The 20,341-nt window shown below is 40.1% G+C and overlaps 2 protein-coding genes across 9 annotated transcripts in view; one reads left to right on the top strand and one right to left on the bottom strand.

Moving 5' to 3' along the window:
* Window positions 1-14,931, top strand: part of lrch1 (leucine-rich repeats and calponin homology (CH) domain containing 1) — a 72,445-nt gene extending 57,514 nt beyond the window's left edge. For 5 of the 7 annotated variants that reach the window (XM_066706411.1, XM_066706407.1, XM_066706410.1 and 2 more), the window contains 4 exons: window positions 4,019-4,128; window positions 4,257-4,394; window positions 4,590-4,667; window positions 7,330-9,414. In XM_066706411.1, the coding sequence (XP_066562508.1) occupies window positions 4,019-4,128; window positions 4,257-4,394; window positions 4,590-4,667; window positions 7,330-7,554 (551 nt within the window). In that variant the 3' untranslated portion in view covers window positions 7,555-9,414. Of the gene's footprint in view, window positions 1-4,018; window positions 4,129-4,256; window positions 4,395-4,589; window positions 4,668-7,329; window positions 9,415-9,434 lie in introns of those variants that run through there. The other 2 variants (XM_066706412.1, XM_066706408.1) reach the window with 1 other exon arrangement.
* A 225-nt stretch (window positions 14,932-15,156) lies between these two features.
* esd (esterase D/formylglutathione hydrolase) lies at window positions 15,157-19,704 on the bottom strand. Of its 2 annotated transcripts, none has more exons than XM_066706414.1 (9): window positions 19,586-19,704; window positions 18,873-18,951; window positions 18,552-18,640; window positions 17,775-17,873; window positions 17,372-17,496; window positions 16,907-17,026; window positions 16,348-16,446; window positions 15,849-16,016; window positions 15,157-15,405 (listed from the first exon to the last, which is right to left on the bottom strand). In XM_066706414.1, exons 2-9 carry the CDS (start codon window positions 18,938-18,940, stop codon window positions 15,325-15,327), a joined length of 849 nt encoding a protein of 282 aa, XP_066562511.1. In that variant the 5' UTR covers window positions 18,941-18,951; window positions 19,586-19,704; the 3' UTR covers window positions 15,157-15,324. The 2 variants fall into 2 exon arrangements, with proteins under 2 accessions (XP_066562511.1, XP_066562510.1); XM_066706413.1 differs by lacking the exon at window positions 19,586-19,704 and adding an exon at window positions 19,383-19,492.
* Window positions 19,705-20,341: the final 637 nt, after the last annotated feature.

Genomic DNA, 20,341 nt, shown 5'->3' with positions numbered 1-20,341 from the left:
TTTCAAAACTATGTGCTTCCTTACTTAAATTAGTTTTTGAAGCATACGCAACCATGTTTCTTTTGCATAGATTGCATTGTTCTGTGAAGGATAATACAGTACAAGACTGGGGTCCACAGACAGCCGCCGTAATCTTTCCTCTGCAGTGAGCGTGCGTTGCCTCCGATGGCTGCACGGGGCTGACATGTAATCTCAGGAACATGTCCCTGCGGAAGAATGCCTAGAGACGGAAGGCAGCAAAGTCCTGAGATGGTGAATTAAATTTCCTATTCAGCATTTCTTCTGTGGTTAAATGCTTAAACTGAAAATTTGCCTCGTCAGATTTATAAAATATCATACCTGAGGCCGCTTATCTTAGTGACTAAAACTTCTCTAGGGTTTATACACTATTTCCTATTGATGTACAGTCTCACGCAAAAGGATATTTTCACTATTCGCTGGGTGCCTATATGTCTATAGCCACCCATGAGAAAAGGCAAACGTTTAGGAGGAGGCAACATCTACTGAAGTTTGTTATGTGTAGCGGGTCCACAAGCACTCAATAGACTTTTGATGCCAGTACATTTGTTTTGTTTCGTACATAAGTGTTCTCAGTGTAATAGCTTACAGATATTTATTTATTTGCATGAATGAATAAAGACCCCTTTGCATTGTGTCGGAATGAGAGCTTTCTTTATCTCAGTCTTGGCACCTGAGTAGCCAGAGAGTGATGTCCTGGATTGAGCCTATTGAGATCTGTATCAAACAAGTAGGTCAGAGTGACCCAGTTTTCATGGTGCTAACACATGTCGTTTTCAGTCGTTCTGTTCTCTGCGGTTCCAGATGTGCCCTGTGTTCATTGCTTTATATTGGTGACATGTGCCACAGATCTCTTGTGGTTTGACTTGCATGGTGTCCTCCTTAGGCTACAGAATAAAGCAAATCCATCTTTCAGTTGCTTGCAATGCCTAGATGAAGAAACAAATTCCCTCCACACTTGATCCATCCACTATACAGATACAGTCCTCCCTAAAGAATTACTTGTACTGTGCAGTTCCAGCCCTGCTGATAATCTGTTGGGTTTCTAAGGCCAAACGTGCTGGAATTACCCAGGCCTTCTCATAGTAATTTAAAGTACTCCTTGCAGTATGAAAACTGCTAATCTGCCAGATCCTCCTGTCTTGTCCCGCTTTAATCTGTAAATCCTTTGGCAATAAAAAAGTGGAATGCGACAAATCGCACAAAAGACTTACAAATGAAACAGCTTTTATTATTAATTAATGATCAAATGAGGCTTATCTAATTTACACATACTTGAGGAACTTATGCAAGACAGCAACTGGACGTTCTGGGGCAGCACAAGGACCATTCTGCTGCCTTTGCTTATTCCTTTCCCTTTCCTTTCTTCCTAGACATGTAAAACACCCAGGGAATAGTGTAAATACACTTTACATGTGAGTGAAGCTCTCTATAGAGCAATATAATATCAGGCTGTGTGGGAAAAAACAGATTTCAAATATCTGAGAACCCCCCACACACGTACACTGAGCTCCCCAACATACATATTGGAAAAAACCATTAAGCTCAAGCTCTTAACATTGTGTGACTGCTAAATGCACTTGGCTGAGATGAAGAAATCAGGACCCTTTCACTAAAAGAGTCAAGGACTGTGCTTCAAATGTAATGGCATGTTTTGTGCTCTTCAAAAAAGGCAAGATGGAACTATGCCTTTGCTCTTCTCCAGTTCTTTTCTAGTTTCTCCAATTGCAAGTCGTCATTATACAACACAACATGCCTTTAGATAATTAGTGGAAGGTGCACCCTAATGGACTATTGTTTTTTGTGGTTGACACAGGTACTACTGTTCAACAGCATCTGAGAGCATTTTCAGACTGCTCATCAAATGAGAGGTCTCCCATAAGGACTAGCCTGTTTTGGGCAAAGCTGTCCAGTGGGAAAGAGGGGAGTCCTGATGTGAATATAAGACATGCTAACATTTGATATTTCAGAGCACTTTAATACATAAATTACTCTTTTAATTAATCTTACAAGAGAGGTTGATATCCAAACTCAAGGTAGTCCCCCCCAATGAGCTTAGATTCCACAATTCTCATGTGTATAGTAACAGGAGGCCTCAGTACCAGTATGTAGGTGTAGGGGTGTGAAGTATTATTGTATGTGGCGCAGGTCACTGACAGCTTACTGGCATGACGAAATGCGTCTCTCTGGTAGTCTGGATTTGTCGATATGATGTCAGTTTTTAATCCGGATCTGTTAAGGGCTCCAGATGTCTAGTCTGAGACCTGTCTGTTTGGGGGTGAGTCAAATCAGTGGTGGTCTCCACTCAGACAATGTGATGCTCATTAGGGTTAGATGTGCAGCTGAGTTTGCTTTTAACCCTTCCAGGTCTTTAATTTCTTTTGGCGGGGGGTTAGAGGATGCAAATCTTCTCTCCCTGTTTCCAAGTGTCAAGAATCAAATTTGTTGATCAAGTTGTTTGTCATTGTAGAACCTGTACTGTGACAATCCCTTTGTCTTTTGTTTATCCTTATAAAAATGTGAAATTCGTATTTAATGATTTTCTGTCATTGTAGCAGGGATAAAATCATTTGGTAAACCGCATATACATTATTTTTACATTCCTTCTGCAGACATAATCATTCTGATAAGCAAAACATTCTTACTGAAATATCAGTGTTGTGCAGAAATGTAACATTTGATAAGAATATGGTTAGTTTTTTTATTTAGTTTGTTTGTTTCAGTCTGTCATCTGGTTTAATGAAGCAGCCAAAGAGAAATGTGGAGCTAACAAAACCTCCCAGCCCTGCTACCCTCTGCCAGCACTTGTTAATGAAAGAGCACTGCTCAGGGTCTGCCAATAGCAGTGGAAATCACTTATCTGCCTTGTCAAGTTGCAGTGGGCACTGTTAAATGCCTCACTGCAGATGTTCTTGTAGGGCTGTTTGACAAACCTATTTACTTCACACTAATCCGTCAACACCAGATTTCCCCATTCCTTTAAAGAGACTGCTGGACTTTCTAGAGAGCATTTGAATTGTGCCAGGTCTGTCCAAGAGGCAATCTTTACTGTCTGAAACTGTATGCAAGGGAGTAAAAAGATTTAGTTTCAAGTTGCTGATTTTTCAGGGGATAGCGTATTGATCACTGTCTTTGCATAAAGTGAAGGTAATCCCTTTGTGTCATTTAATTACTTTTTGCAACTCTACTTATGTTTGTTAGTTTGTTTTATGTATTGTGTGTGTGTGTGTGTGGGGGGGGGGGCTACGTACTTTACATCTAAGTGAAGTTGACCGTTTTTATTCATTCGGATTCTTTGTCAGGTTCAATGACGATTAGCTGTACAAAGGCTCCTCCCTGTGGTCAATAATTGTATTGCAGGAAAGGACTGGGGTTAATCTTCCAGATCTCTCCTGCTGTGGAAAGGTTCGGTGTAATTAAATTGGTGTAAACAGACATGCAGGCTGAAACGTATTCCAAGATTTTGCATAACGTTTAAACCTGAACCAGATCTCTTCAAGTCTTTCCTCCTTGTTTTTGTGAAGTGTAACATTTCAAAGTTTAACATTCTAAATATTTGACAGTATTTATATTTTTGGAAGAAATGCAGTTGCTTTATTTAAAAAGTCTATTATTGTTTATTTTGCTTTTTCCATCTTCTGCTTTTTTGTGTGCCAGGCTGCCAAGACAGAACCATAATGCTTCTGCTTACTTGCTGATAGTACCTAACAAAACCCTAAGCTAGCCTTGACAATAATATTTACATAGTAAAATCAAATTCCTCTCTGAGTAGGAGTGTAGGAGGATACACTCAGTATGAGTCTACGAGCTTTGTGTCGAGTAGCTGAACAGGTAAACAGCTGACAAGTCATTGTTTCTGTGTTGTTAAGTAAGTAAGGAAAAATACAACTCCTTTGGAGGAGATAGAATCATTTTCAGATCACCTGTTGTTTTTGAATGATATGAGTGTAGGGTTTCCCTGTTCTGACATCTGCCACGGCCGCTCTCGCCTCTATCACAGTTTTCTTGAGGACCCCCAAGAGCATGGAGTCGGTCGACCCGCAGTTTACCATCCGCCGCAAGATGGAGCAAATGAGAGAGGAGCTGGAGCTGATGGATCAGCTCAGGGAGGTAAGGCCACATTATGGCAGTGTTTTCTCCAAAGCAGCCTCCCTGCCATGCACTCCTGGCCTCCTCCATGCTCCTGTAGGCTCTGGGCCCTGTGGGCAGTGATGGTGTGTGTGTGTGTGTGTTCACAGATCATTGAGAGCAGGCTGAAGGTGGTGTTATCAGATGACCTGGGAGCATCTCTGATGGACGGCGTGGTCCTGTGCCATTTAGTCAACCACCTGCGCCCGCGATCCGTCGGCAGCATTCACATCCCATCACCAGCAGTGGTACGTCAGGGCCCGGACAAGCTTTTAACCCCTTGCAAAGTGTGCTTTGAGTCTACAGCCTAGTGTAAATGTGCCATTTTAGAATGAACTGTTGGTAGCTTGTGCAGAATTTATTTGTATTATTGTTTTAGATCTTAATATGTCATTATGTGGTTGTTAAAGCATCTTTAAAACTTTTCAACTTTCAACCCATAGCCTAAACTCAGTATGGCCAAGTGCCGGAGGAATGTGGAGAACTTCCTGGATGCCTGCAGGAAGCTGGGAGTGCCGGAGGTAAGCTTCCCATTGCTCACTGAGAGCACCAGGATGTGGAGGGGAAGTCTTTGCTATAGTTCTGGGATGAGCACACTGCGATTGACCCGTACGGAAAACTCGGAGGCTCAGCTGCCACATTGCTCTGCCCTTCACGAGCTGCAGAGATGTAGAGTATGGGCTCCATAGGCAAGTGATTCATCCCAGCACTAGGAGCACTGAGACCGGCCAGGGAATGACACCAGATAGTTCAGCGCCATCTCACCAAACCGTGCTTTCATGATATGGCTTTGGCTTCTACATACCGTATCAGACTCGCTTTCGCAATCAAATCACAATTCCCTGGGGGAATTTTAGTCTAGGAATGTGGAATTGGCAGAGAACAACACATGCAGTTACTGTAAACAGCTGTAAGACTTAAATAAGGAAAATGAGTACCAGCAGAAAAATGAACCTGTGTGAAACTGGATATTAGAGAGTTACATTAAAGATTAATAACACAGGTGATGCATGTTCAAGTACGTCACCCATTACAACAGCCATAAACCATGCCAAATTCTGTTTGATTATCCTGACAGAGAGTGTCTGATTAGGGATTGTTCATTATATTGTGCCATGGCACTGTGCAATTACTAATATTTTTTGATTCTACTGATTCTTTGTGTAGATCAGGATTTCCAAATGCAGGTCACCTTATTATGTGTAAGAAACTAATTTCATAGTTGGCAATGTTTGGTGTTATTAACTGTACCAGGATAGGTTTATGGTGTTGATAAATCTATATAGGTATATTTACAGGTATAGGCATATTTCTAAGTAAAATATTAAATTAAATACATATTAAATATATTTAATATATTTACTGCACTGATCCATCATAACGGAAGCTTTGAACGTAAAAAACAACATCTTGATTGTATTTAAAGGATGTTTTACAACTGTAAAACTGAATTATTAAAGAATGCAAATCTGTGAATAAATTCCTTGCTGCCTTCAATAAACAATTAAGTCTCTTGTGAACTCCTGTGGAATGATAGGGATGCAGGACCAGGAAGCCTTACTTGGCTCTAAATGTCCAGAAACCAAGTTTTATGAATAGAAAAAGCCGCTAGAGGTTTGAAAAGCATTTGGAATGGAGAATTGAACCTTTGACTTGACACAGCCTGCCTTAAACTCGTATTAAATTGCAAATTATAGTTGTTCTACAATAAATCTGTGGAATATCATGTACATGGGTAATAGGAATACTTTGAATAGTGTACTTTAAACGTTGTCTGACCTTTGTTGAAGCAGAATGAACATAGGACTAAGGCATTGAAGGAAAAAAAAAAAAAATACGTGGATTCGGAAGATTTGTTTGTCCCTCACTGTAGCTAGTGGTTCTTCTTTTTCTTCCATCTTCTCTTCAGTGGTTTTATTCAGCTCACCAGACCTGTCCCGGTGTGTACTATAGACATAGACTGATGGCAAAACAGTGTCCCTGGAACTTGATGATGTATGGGAGATGGCAAGAGAATAGGGCAGTCTGATTGCAGAGCCATTTTTAGCCTGCTCAGTGCAGACCCTGATTCACTGAATCTGTCTGCTGCTGCTACAGGTTGTGTCTGTATTATGTAGATTGATAACTATCTACTTCAGATAGGATTTGCTTCCGGGAATGACTTCTTCTGAGGCAGACGCCATGTCATTATTATATGTAATGAGTGAAAAAAGGAACTAAGATAGCAGTCCACAGTGTAAATGTACAATTGAAAAAGTCTGTGTTTCTGGCCCTTTTTGTAAATTTTGAAGTATCTTCTTTAGGAAGAGGAAGACTCTCTCACTGGAAAAGCTGCTGTAGCCCAGATGGCTGTGAAATGGAAATACCAACTTTAATAAAGGAGGCAGTAATTTGCTCATACACTTATGAGTCTGATATTGGGAAGCTTTAAAGCATCCGTTTAAACAGAGACTCGCTTCAGCTTTACATTTAGACTCGCTTCACTGTCAACAGTCTTGCTCATAGTTCTCCACCTTTGCTGGCTTCATCTGTAGAGCTCTTGTGGATTATACCGGAGCTTTCCACACAAAATCAGACCTTGGGTGCTGCTGCTATCAACTCTTGTCTTTTCCTTTTCTGACTGTACATCAGCCTGTTGTCATAGCATAACTACTGCACCCTGCCTCCAAAATCATTCATCGCCCATAAGTTTCCAAAGGGCCAGTCTCTCTGAAAAAGACAGTGGTCAAAACATGGAATAAAAGAATCTTCAGTCCTTGATTTCGTTAAACAAATACATTGTCTAAAATGTGATGTAGTATGAAGTCTTGTTTTTTATGGCAAAAGCATTAAAGATATATAATTTAGTATACTAGGTACTTGCAATTAAAATACACTAATGTGAACCATCCTTTACATATGAATACACTTGATTTAAGTCTCATGTCATAGCAAGTGCATAATGGCAATATACAGATCCTTTTAGTGTTACTTGTGATATTGGGAAATTAAGGATGAATGTTCCCTAAGCTTTTAAGAGGCTTTCCTAAGCCACTGAACTTGCACTGTCTATTTCACAAATACTGGCCTGGCCAAACTGCCTGCAAAAAAATACTATCTTTACTGATCTCTTGTGTATTTTTAATTTCCTGCCTTGTGTTTCCTCTGTCCTGGCGGCTGCCCCTCCCTCACCCCCGAGGACAGACTGACCTCTGTTCTCCGTACGACATTCTGCAGTCGGACTTGCGGCCCGTTCGAAAGACTGTGCGCGCTCTGCTGGTGCACCAGAGTCCGAGCCCGAGCCCGAGCCCCGGCCCACAGGCAGCTCCTCCAGCCTGGCACGTCTGGGATCTCATTGGCTCGAGCCTCATACACGTTTTCTGTCTAGTCTTGCTGTTCATCGCGTACACATGGAGTGAACTAACATAACCTGAGCTGCATGTGCATCTGTTCTCTTCTGTCCGATAAACCACACACTCCTTTCACAGGCCTGCAGATGAGAGAGGGTTAGCGAAACCGTTATTTCAGTCCGACAGCACAGAGTACAGCACATCAACAGAACAAGGAAAAGACGCGCTTCTTGTGCCTGTCATCTTACCACGGCCAGAGGAGCGTATCCTTCTCTGCCTTTCAGTTTATTCGTGTTTTTTTACACTGCAGTTTCACAGCATCTCCGCTGCACGTGTTGAGATGTGTCCTTCTGAGCCTCTCTCTCAAGGCAGCAGGTTTAATTTTCTGCTCTCATCGTCTATCCCATTCACCAGAGTGTGTTAGATTTTTTGTAACCACAGACATACTGCAGACTACACTACATTTTGAAATCCGATATTGCTGGCAGTTATTCGATATTTTATGTGCAGACTCTTTCAGAATAGTTTACATGTAGAAGATCAGCCAACGGTCTCTGGGCATCATCTAGTGTTTTAATAAAAACACCCTTAATTTATTATAACTTTCTATTTTCTAATTAAACAAATTGTACAACAGAATATGAATGTTAAGGAAAAGGGGGCCAGGTTGTTTCGGTGTCATTCCATCTTAAAATATATCTTAAAATACAAAAGCAATGGGATTCTCTGACTCTGTATAGCTTTCTGGGTAGGAGTTATTTATTTTTATTTATTTATTTATGAAGCTGTGAGAAGCCCAAAGATTGTTGGTGCAGTTGGTTTGTTTCTTTACAGGATTTACTTAATTTCACTTGAACTATTTTATTTTTATTTTTTATTTTTAACGAAGCTTTAAGGTTAGCCAACTAATGATTGAATGGTTGAGAAACGCCATCCTAATCTGTTCAATTCAGCGCCTCTTGTTCTGCATTAGTTCAGCCTGCATTCTCTCTATGGAGAGGTTCGGTTCTGTCGGTGAGCAATACAATTCACAAGAGATCCGATCCACAACGTAGTAAGGAGAACTTATTTCTCATGCTAATTACTAATTTAGTGCTTATTAATTCATTGTTTTTCGCTAAGTGCATCAAATAGAATACTTGAATTCTGCATCCAATTCATCTTTGAATTATTCATGTAATACACTGACTCTAGGAGCTGTTTTGTCAGACATTCACTATTGCCACGTGAGTCTAAGAGGTGCATCTTATTGTTGATTTTGAATCGTTTTATTTAAAAATTGAGAAATGTTTAACTATTTATAATATTGTTCATGTGAAGCCTGTCATCTTATTACTTGTATATTTAATACTGTAAATGCACAACTAATAAATGTATAGTTTGACTCTTTTTAACTTTGACCCATTATAAGTAGTGATGTGATGAACTATTTATTTGCTCTATTTAATTAGTCATTTATGTATTTTTGTTTATTGAAGAATGAATATTCTACCTTTCTTTAAACATGTTCATTATTTTACACTGGAGGGAACCATTAACAAAATGAAAGCAACCTGAAAGTTCACTAGAAATGCTGTTTATTAACTTTGTAGATTAATTTATTGAGGGTAACCACAATTTAATGGCTTCAGAGATATGTTTGTTTACATCAACCCTGATTTCACAGGAGTGGTTTTAAAAGCAGCATTCATAAGTATTATCAGCTCCGAGTTACTTGATGGTTGATAAACAGTCTGGTGTTGTTTATATTCAGCTAATGGCCAATGTGGTTCCAACAGCACAGAACTTGTAAACATGTTTCTAGTGCTGTCCGTTGCCCTCTGGACCACCCCAAAAGGTACAGTATGGCATTTAGGCTAATGCCACATGCTTCTCGTTTGTGTGATTCATTGCTCTTGTGCGCTATGTTTGTGTTCACATTTTATTTACTGTTTCTGTGCTGCCTTCTTTTCATTTTAGGAGAAGTTATGTCTGCCCCATCACATACTTGAAGAGAAAGGCTTGGTTAAAATCAGCATAACCGTCCAAGCACTGGTGGACGAGGCCACAACCAAACAAGCCTTGTTTACGTGAGAACCAAGTAAGACGGAGGGAAAATCAGGCCGAACACTGCCTGAAAGCACAGCACAAAAGACAAGGGTTTTAATACATGTTTTGTAACCAAAGTGAAACAGCACATATTGCCACTATACCTCCTGAAAGAGAATTGTCTTATTTTTTTTAAAGGACTTTATTTTCCATTTTTATAGGAACCTTAATACATTCAGAACTCATTTTCATTATTGTTAACAAGCAGGTTTTGCCAGACATTTTATGCAGGTTTTTGGCATTTATTCATAAATGCAGGACAGTTATTTCAAGTGAGCAGTGGCTTTCTAAAGCAGGTGGTCCAGCTTGGATCAAAAAGCACCTTGTCACTGATGTGGAGATGTTGGACACCTAAAGGTTTTATATACAGTGGACAGCAGTGCAGGCCTTTCAAACAGATGATTAGGTGATAGTTGCACCAAAAGCTAGGAGCATTTTTCTAGAGAGAGAGTTGCTCTGGTGCTGGAAATCTATTCTGAAATAAATCCGAGTTCTACTTTCGCAGCCGGACACATGGCCTCGTATTACAACTTTCTTATTTATATTATTTATTACAATTCTTTTGTCGTCAAGGAGGATGAAGGATGTAAACGTCACAAGAAGTGTATCCCAAAAATGCTTTTTAACACAGTTAATATATTTTGATAGATGTAGTCTTGAAAAATTATGTTCTGTATTATTATTATTTTTTTATCTTTTTTTTATTATTCAGTTGAGTTGCTCTCCGGTGTGTCTCAGGGGTTGGTGACTTACTACATTATTGCATTTCATTCCATGGCTGCTTTGTGTGCGTTTGTTCACGTGTGTGTGGTTTATACATTCCATCTACCTTACTGACCCACTTACACTTAAGATCTATGTTGTCGAAAACATGAAGGAAGGCATAGAATGTGGTTTAAGCAAGCTCTTGTTATTAGAACTGAATGAGCTGCATACACCTGACATGGATGGATGGATCAGAAAGGTTCCCACCCCCATCCTTTTACCCATAGTGGGAAGCCCAAGGGTGTGACACAATATCACAACTTCCCACGCCAATCCCACCTGTATGAGTCCAGAGCCCAGCACACTGTACCCACCTCAGTACAGAATGGAGCAGCAGCAGCAGCAGCAGCACACTTTCCCAACACTTAGGTTGCATTCAATAAAAGGCTGAGGTAGGAGGTCCACTTGTTGAGTGAACAGAACCTATTTGTATACAAGGAAACATTTTATTTTGATCCCATTTATGTGCTGCATCACAAGCATGTTTTACATTTTGATGTCCACTTACAGAAAATACAGTGCATCCGGAAAGTATTGACACCGCTTCACTTTTTCCACATTTTGTTATGTTACAGCATTACTCCAAAATTGATTAAATTAATTATTTTCCTCAAAATTCTACAAACAATACCCCATAATGACAACGTGAAAGAAGTTTGTTTGAAATCTTTGCAAATTGATTAAAAAAAAAAAAAAAAAAAAGCACATGTACATAAGTATTCACAGCCTTTGCTCAATACTTTGTCGAAGCACCTTTGGCACAAATTACAGCCTAAAGTCTTTTTGAGTATGATGCTACAAGCTTGGCACACCTATTTTTGGGCAGTTTCTTCCATTCTTCTTTGCAGGACCTCTCAAGCTCCATCAGGTTGGATGGGGAGCGTCGGTGCACAGCCATTTTCAGATCTCTCCAGAGATGTTCAATCGGGTTCAAGTCTGGGCTCTGGCTGGGCCACTCAAGGACATTCAGAGTTGTCCTGTAGCCACTCCTTTGTTATCTTGGCTGTGTGCTTAAGGTCGTTGTCCTGTTGGAAGATAAACCTTCGCCCCAGTCTGAGGTCCAGAGTGCTCTGGAGCAGGTTTTCATCAAGGATGTCTCTGTACATTGCTGCATTCATCTTTCCCTCGATTCGGACTAGTCTCCCAGTTCCTGCCGCTGAAAAACATCCCCACAGCATGATGCTGCCACCACCATGCTTCACTGTAGGGATGGTATTGGCCAGGTGATGAGCGGTGCCTGGTTTCCTCCAGACATGACGCTTGACATTCAGGCCAAAGAGTTCAATCTTTGTTTCATCAGACCAGAGAGTTTTGTTTCTCATGGTCTGAGAGTCCTCCAGGCGGGTTGTCATGTGCCTTTTACTGAGGAGTGGCTTCCGTCTGGCCACTCTACCATACAGGCCTGATTGGTGGAGTGCTGCAGAGATGGTTGTTCTTCTGGAAGGTTCTCCTCTCTCCATAGAAAGACGCTGGAGCTCTGTCAGAGTGACCATCGGGTTCTTGGTCACCTCCCTGACTAAGGCCCTTCTCCCCCATTCGCTCAGTTTGGCCGGGCGGCCAGCTCTAGGAAGAGTCCTGGTGGTTCCAAACTTCTTCCATTTACGGATGATGGAGGCCACTGTGCTCATTGGGATCTTCAATGCTGCAGAAATGTTTCTGTACCCTTCCCCAGATCTGTGCCTCGGTACAATCCTGTCTCGGCAGTCTACAGACAATTCCTTGGACTTCATGGCTTGGTTTGTGCTCTGACATGCACTGTTAACTGTGGGACCTTATATAGACGGGTGTGTGCCTTTACAAATCATGTCCAATCAACTGAATTTACCACAGGTGGACTCCAATCAAGTTGTAGAAACATCTCAAGGATGATCAGTGGAAACAGGATGCACCTGAGCTCAATTTTGAGTGTCATGGCAAAGGCTGTGAATACTTATGTACATGTGCTTTTTTTGTTTTTTATTTTTAACAAATTTGCAAGGATTTCAAACAAACTTCTTTCACGTTGTCATTATGGGGTATTGTTTGTAGAATTTTGAGGAAAATAATGAATTTAATCCATTTTGGAATAAGGCTGTAACATAACGAAATGTGGAAAAAGTGAAGCGCTGTGAATACTTTCCGGATGCACTGTACAATATCAGTTGTGGTGAACCAGTAAGTGGCTCTTTGAGGGAATTCAGTGTGAAGGGGGAGAAGCTGTTGCTGTCATGTCTGAGGGCTGAGATAATCCAGTAGAACAAAGAACGTGTCAGACTATGTTCTTCTCTAGTAATCTTCACTTTCCCTTCCTTTATGGTTTCTGACAGTTATGCACTGTTTCTATTGCATTAGTGCTTCCCACCTGTGCCTGAACCTGGCGAGAATGAAAAGCGCACTCAGAGGAGGGCAGTCTAGCTGTACACACTTTCACTTTTTCTTAGTTCTGGTTACATGTCCACCCAACCAATAGCTAAGCAGCTTAATGTGCTCAGTTATTCAAATACTTTCTGTAGTATATTCGTTTTGGGTGACATAACATTAAAAATAAAAAATAAATGTGCCAAAGTATTATCACATAACATATGAGGAATAACTAATTTTTTTTCACACCAAATCTAATAGAAAATGTGAAATATTGAATCTGCTTTTATGAGATTTCTAGGGATAAAGAATGTCACTTGTTTTGTTTTTGTTGATTTGTTTTTTGTAATTAGGTAAAGCTGCACGATACTTAATTTCTTAATATTCCCTTTGTTTTTCAATTAAGATTGGTTACCCAGTGTTTAGTGTGCTTTTACAATGAATCAAATGACACTATGGCAGATTGAAATGCTTGAAAAAGATGCATCTTTTGCACAGACTAAACACACAACATGGGACAAGAGTTTAATTCTTTTTTTTTGATGCAAGAAAGAAAATGATTGCACATTTGTTGGTGAAGGGATGCTTGCACATTGAATATTTTTTATTTGCAAAAGGTGCTTGAAAACACTAAAAAAAGGATGAATTTGTGATGGACACAGGAGGGTTCTGGCTGTCCTTGTTTTCTGAACATGTATATTAATTAAGCTTGGTGTCCTAATGTAAAACTACTTCAAGATTCAGCAGCAGAATCAAATTCAAACAGAGAGATGTGCTAGTTGCCAAAAGACTAAACTGAGCCTTGCAGGTGCAAGTCAGAAAGTACAGAGCAATGGTCTTAACAGTGCTATATAGAAGGCTTACAAGTGGGAGGAAATAGGTGATGTTATTTTTAATGTCTGTGTTTACAGGTAATCAATGTGTATATATTTTGAATGTTATAATGAGTAGTATTAGGCTGTGGGTTTGGGAGTCACAACTGAGGGAGCTGTAAAGTGTTGTTGGTTTGTGCAAGTAGGGTTTCGATTGTAGAATGACTTTGTTAATCTTTGTGGTTTTCAATTTGAAGATCAAAATACATTTTTAGTAATCAGTAGAGCTTCGTTTTCTAAGCTACTGTCCAGAGTCCAGATGTGTTGATAGACATTTCATTTTAAGCCTCTAAGCTTGATCAATTCCAAACACATCCACAAAACTTTGTTACACTACAGTAGCTTTTGACAAACCTTAAAGACCTCAGCTTTGCATATTTAATCCTAATGTTTAAAAAACTCTTTGGCTTATAGTTTGTGACAAATGGGCTGTGGATGAGAAGATAAATATTTCCTAATCACAATAGAAAATCCAACCTTCCCTTAAAATAATAAAAATAAATCACCTGGGACTATCTCAGCTGAAACATTACCAGTTTAATTCAACTTCTTCTCCCTTTGCTGTAGTACTGTGTCCATATGCCCACATACAGAGATTTACTTGCATTGCAACATATGAACTAGTGCAAGAGTAAAACATAAAAATAAGTGCTGTTGTGAAAGTTTAATCTGTGGCTTTTTTGGTAGACCAGCATGTCTCTAAAAGCACATGGGCCATATCTTAATGAATGTCAGACCCCGTCACAACCCAGAGCACATGTACAATCACTACAGTACAGACTTTGAGTTTGAAATGCATTGTAGACTAGCAGTTGATTTACATATTTAACATAATTTGAAACCTGTACATTATGGCAGCTAGCATGTTTGATGTAATCTGCACTTTAAAGTTTATTTATTACTTTCTTGCGACGTCTAGGAATTCTGATGTATTCATATTTTGGTAACCATCAAATCCAAACGTTTCTTAACTACGATTTCACATTTCTATTAATCATACATTTACCAAATTTTTGTATCAACCACACAAATGCTATCTGCTGAATCTTGAGTAGGGTGTTTTATTCTAGTTTGCTCTAATGTAGATAAAACATGACAAGTTGTACTGTTTTTTTTTTTTTGTTTGTTTTTTTACAAATGAATATTATTTTGTATTAATGGGTTTTTATGTTTAAAGTCAGATGTACCATAAATAAAGTATGTTAAATATTTTGTTATACGGCTTTTGTGTATAATGAGTATGGCTTTTAGGAATTTCAGATGTTTATACAGCACTCGTTCTTTCAATGTATTAAACATGATTCGTTTGTACCATCGCCTTAACAACTGTAAATAATGTATATAGTACAAATATTACTTTATTTAACAGTAAACGTCTTATTTGTAAAAACCATTGAAGCTTCTGTCATTTGTGTGGAGTTAAATATTTTAAAAAGTTACACATTTAAGGAGCTCTGCTTAAACAAGAAAACCCCTTTTGGTTGGTAGCCCTGGTCCTTGGAAATCCTTTCCAAACACCATAATAGTAATTTTATTATTCTACTCTCCTGTGAATTCTACCCACCAGTTAGTGTTTAATTAACTTAAGAGGTTATGGTATCAAATGATCTCAGACATTGTAAACCACTCACAGATCTTTATTTAGGGATGCAAATGAGCAAACCATACGTTGCCTATATTTCATAAATGCAGAATTCACTATAACAGAAATGTTGCACAAAACAGCCTTTGGCTCCAGGGAGCAGTGTGGCATCGAAAGGCACTGATGAAGGTGGGTCCAGGTGTTAAGCATTCAGGTACTTGGCGTGGTGTTTGATGTGATCATTGATGAAGGACAAAACAAAGTAGTAACTGTGGTCATAACCCTGGATGAGAGAAGAAGAAGCAAAGATTATATGGCACCGGTGCACCATGGTCAAACAATTCTGACAATCTCTTGTGCAAATAAAATAAAAGTGGGATTTAATTTTTTATGCAAACCAATTCATAATCAAACTGGAAATGGAGCATTCTATACATTAATGTAACCATTCTGTCTCTGGTGGGTGAACATTATTTAGTAATTGAAATTACAACTTTAAAAGGCAGGTAGAAAGGACAGGAATAGACTTTGAAAGCGGGAAGCCTTAATAACAGGGCCCATCACAGGGTTTCCAGAGATTCTACAGAGTGATAGTCAATGTCAATGTCAATGTAGTTTATTTCCACTAGCAATAAGTGGAGCTTTTCACTTTAGGCCCTAAGTGCCGAGTGTGTCGGACTCACTCCCACTGAGCAGCAGCAGGGGGTGCCACAGGGCTGAGCTCACCTGCTGCAGTCTGAACACCACTGGGAGCTTCTTCTCAGTGCAGGCTGCTATCAGGTTGTCCGGGAGGAGCTGCCCAGCTGCCAGGAACTGGTCTTCCTTGCCTTGATCGATCAGGATGTCCAGCTGAGGCCCGGAATATCTGCTCGCCAGGACTGTGGCATCATAGCTCTGACAGGGCAAAAGAAACGGGACTAGGGGTGAGGGTCGGCACAGACACCATTGCAGTTATCGGTTTGCTTATCAATTAAATATACACACTGGAGGGGGTGGGACTGAATGCAACATCTGTATCAAACCATCCTGCTCACACAACAGCAGATTAAAGCACACAAAAGTAACTCACAAAAGAGTCAGCCAAGCCTTCCCGTGTAAAATGACACAAAAGTGAACTCCCAGCAATGTTAGGAAAAGAGTCTCTATATCTGTAGAACAGACGTTTATGACGGGTAATGACCAACTCTCTCCATCACATTCCTCTGTTAGAAACCCAGAACCGTACCTCCCATGTTGATTTATCTGGTCCCAGATACCCACTGAAGGCCTTCTGTCCCCAAGCACACTGCATGGGGTTGCAGATTGGAGCGAATGCAGAAACAGCCTGTGGAGAAATCAAGGAAGAAATTTCAACCATGGAAAAAGTGTCTCCAAATCGTATAGATTAAATAATGTGCAATTACATTAGTTTTGTCTTTTTTTTTTTCTTCTTATTAACCTCATGGATCAAGCATAATAAAAGTTAAAGCCCCATTTCAAACATCATATTATAGCTTCATCAGGTCCTTGTTATAACAAATCAAAGCTGAAAATCAAGTTTAAAGTTTAACCTTTACTAAAACCCTGAAAAATTAGTAGGTGGAGAATTTGTTGTCCTCAAGATGCATTTGAATTAAAATTAGCAATGCATTTCAATTTAATAAACTATCTTCTCAGCTCCAAAATATATTTAGTTATTTGGTCTGGAAACCAAAATATATGAATGTTTTTCTTTCATGTGGGTACAAGCTACTGTGAGATACAACAGTCTGCAGACACTGCTACATCGCTGAAGCCAAACCTGCCTTGTATTTCCCAGGATTCTTCAAGGTGCAGATCAGAGCCCCATGGCCGCCCATGGAGTGGCCAGAAATAGACATCCTCTCAGAGTCCACAGGGAAGTTGGCATTGATCAGACGAGGGAGCTGAGAGAGAGAGAGAGAGAGAGAGAGAGAGAGAGAGAGAGAGAGAGAGAGAGGTAGGGAGAGGTGGAGAGAGGGAGAGAGAAGTGTTCTTCAAAACACTGCCACTGACCAAGTAGGGAAGAAACAGGAGACTGGGCCCTATAAGAACATAAGAAAGTTTACAAACGAGAGGAGGCCATTCGACCCATCGTGCTCGTTTGGTGTCCATTAATCGAGCACGATGGGTCGAATGGCCCCCTCTCATTTGTAAACTTTCTATATCGCACTCAATCGTTCTACAAGATGATTCTGCTTACAAAAGGGCCAAAAGGCTCAAATGATCATGTGGTCTAGCCATGCAGGTACCTCCTCCGTGATGTAGGAATACATGCAGTAGTTGGTTTTCCAGGGCTCTTCTGTAGCATTGATGTAAAAACCCGCTCCAGTGCCGAAGTCCCAGCTCTCATCCTCCCCTTCAATATTACAGCCACCTGAACAAAGAGAAAGAGCAAAGCAAGCACTTCTAAGGGAATTGAGAAATGCAAAATGCCAGCTGGCAACTACCCTCCAAAGGACATTATTTAAATTAATATTACAGCAGAAGTACATTTTGAAAGAACATACATTTGGACAACATACAATGCATGACTATATGATACACTTTAGCTTAGCTGTGCATTAACTAATTTCACTGCCCTTACCCATAGACTAACACTGCAGTATCGTCACTTACAGCACAGTTATTAAAGGAGATGTGTAGTGAGCTTACGGGGACTTGTATCCGGGGCCACAATGACAATCCCATGGTCAGCAGCTGCCTGCTGGCTGCCTCCTTTAGTAATGAAGTTCTGCTCTGTGCATGTCAGCCCTAGTCACAAAGAAAACAGAACAAATACCATGGATATTGAAGGGTAACAAATATTCAGCCCTTAAATCCTTAAACTGACCATCCTTGAAGATGAGATGATCTTGGTTATATTGCTACACATGACATCGGTATTATAGAAGTGTTTAGAGTCTATCATGCCCAGTAGGCAAGGCGCATTTCATGGTTAAAAATATATACTGAAAATCCCCCCAAATACCTGACATTTGTCAATATCAGAGTTCTCTCAGACTTCGTACGCCACCAAAACTTTAACTTCAATTTTCACAACGGGATAAAAGTCAATCTTTGTGACAAAAATATAAACAATGTTCTCCATAAAACAAATATCAGAACTCATATTATATGACAGTCTCCATAAGCATCTGATTTATTTTGCAGATGACACATCCTCAAAATGCTTTTCATGGCATCCACAAAGACGCTTCAGTCAGCGATGCGGAGCTGTCACAGGCGCTCACAGCTTCAGAGATCTGAGGGCTGCACAGCCTTCACACCTGTATATATAGGGACTGCACATCAACAATGTGACAGACTGGGGAAATAGGAAATATTGTCATCTTTATGCCCAACCACGTACTAAAGTAGTTCTCAAAACTACCTCAATGACCTACAAAAAGCAGTTACATGCTTTTACTTGTATATTTCTTTCAAACTTACCAGACAGCCAGTACATCACGGGACACTTTCCACTTTCTGCTTTAGGGGGCAGATAGATCCCAAACCTCATTCTGCATCTGAGCTCTGCACTGTTGAGCACAAAATAGAAAAATCATGTTTAAGTTTCAGCAAGAGCTTCTTTTTATGAAAAAGCACTAATTTGTTTTAGAAAGAGCCTAGATCCTGCTTTTCAAACATTTAAAAGTGTGACTGTTGATACTGATGATGGGACTCAAATAACTCCTCCTAACAGACAGCAGACTAGGCACGTTTATAGTGAATGAAACATTGGTGTGAAATAAAAACGCAAAAGACAAATACCTGTCGTGCTCGAACACTTTCTGGAAACCACCCCAACATTTGTTAGATGAAATCTGGGTCAACGCCATTGCCTTGGTTGCTAATGCCATGGAAGAGAGGTAGAAATATCACAAGTTTTAATTGGCTACTTGCATTTCATGTATTTATACTGAATATTTGTTAAAGTAGCAAAAATACATACAAGCAAATGCAAATTAACACATATAATGATATATAGTAACTCCACTGTCACAGTCTCTGGAACGCACTTGGGAGCGCAGTAACATAAGAAGGCTGTAAGTTTGCGTTCGTGTTGCGCAGATTTCCGCAGTTCTGCGCTGCTGCACCAATGGGATCGCTAGGATTCTGCAGATCTGCGCAGAACTGCGGAAATCTGCGCTACAAGTATAATAATAGGACATGGCCTGTCCTGCAAAGTCAGGAGTATCCGCGGGTCTGTTGTGTGGTGGTGACCTGATGCATGCATGCACGCTAAAGAGCGGCATTACACATTCACTCATCAGTACTAACCTTTGAAATAAAAGCGCTGCAAACGAGTGATATTTCTAGAAACGATTAGCCAGCGCCGCAGTCTGCGGTGTGGGCTGCAGTTACTCATGTCTCTGCAGACGCATACAGACTATGTGCAGGTGAAGCGTCACATGCTTTAAGAGTAAGAAACAATACAATACATTTTTACGACCGTGTGTTATTTGTGTGTGAAATGCGCGTACCTTATTAGAATGATTTAAGTTAACTTGCTAATTTCCTCGTCGTTTCCCCAGAAAGGCTCAACGCACAAAGTCCCGTTTCACGTAAGGTCAACGTGATGACGTAAAGCCACGCCCCCTTATCAACGTTCTGAAAATGAAAGTTCTGCTTTTCAAAACTGCCGGGACACTAGGTGGCGCTGTTGGAAAATAAAATGTTTACTATTTAAGATGTTAATGCAAGTCATGTATTTCCCAATTTGTGTTTCTATCAAAATGAGATACTTTGGTGTCTAATGTCACACAAAAAATACACTGTTTCTTGCTTCTTGATAAGCTGTTATTAGCACAGTATTCCGAGATTAATACTAACTCAGGGCACCAGGGTCCTGAAAACAGCAGGGGCAATGTCTGTTTTTCAATAAGTAAGACTCTGCACTTGGTGGTTTGTGTCATGTATTCAACATGCTGGAACAGCTGCGTCTGCGTTTCACAATTTCGCTGGAAAGTTAACATTTAGTTATATCAGATCAGGCCAGCTTTCATATTCACAGCTATTGCCAAGCCTTGAATCTGATCCTGGATCTGATGTCGAGATTGATTGATTAACTCATCAGGTGTTTGACAGGGTTTGCAACTTTCCTTTCAGCACTAGATATGTGAGGGTGTTTGACAATTTTTCATGTCATACTGTATGAAAAGAACTTTCAGGTTGTGAAGATATTGAAATGTAGGCCTGGGTTATGCTACGTTTACTAAGAAATACAGTTAAAGATAGAA

This window comes from Amia ocellicauda, chromosome 6, assembly GCF_036373705.1.
Source record: "Amia ocellicauda isolate fAmiCal2 chromosome 6, fAmiCal2.hap1, whole genome shotgun sequence".
Taxonomy (NCBI): Eukaryota; Metazoa; Chordata; class Actinopteri; order Amiiformes; family Amiidae; genus Amia; species Amia ocellicauda.
This window is presented reverse-complemented; position numbering and strand designations above follow the sequence as displayed.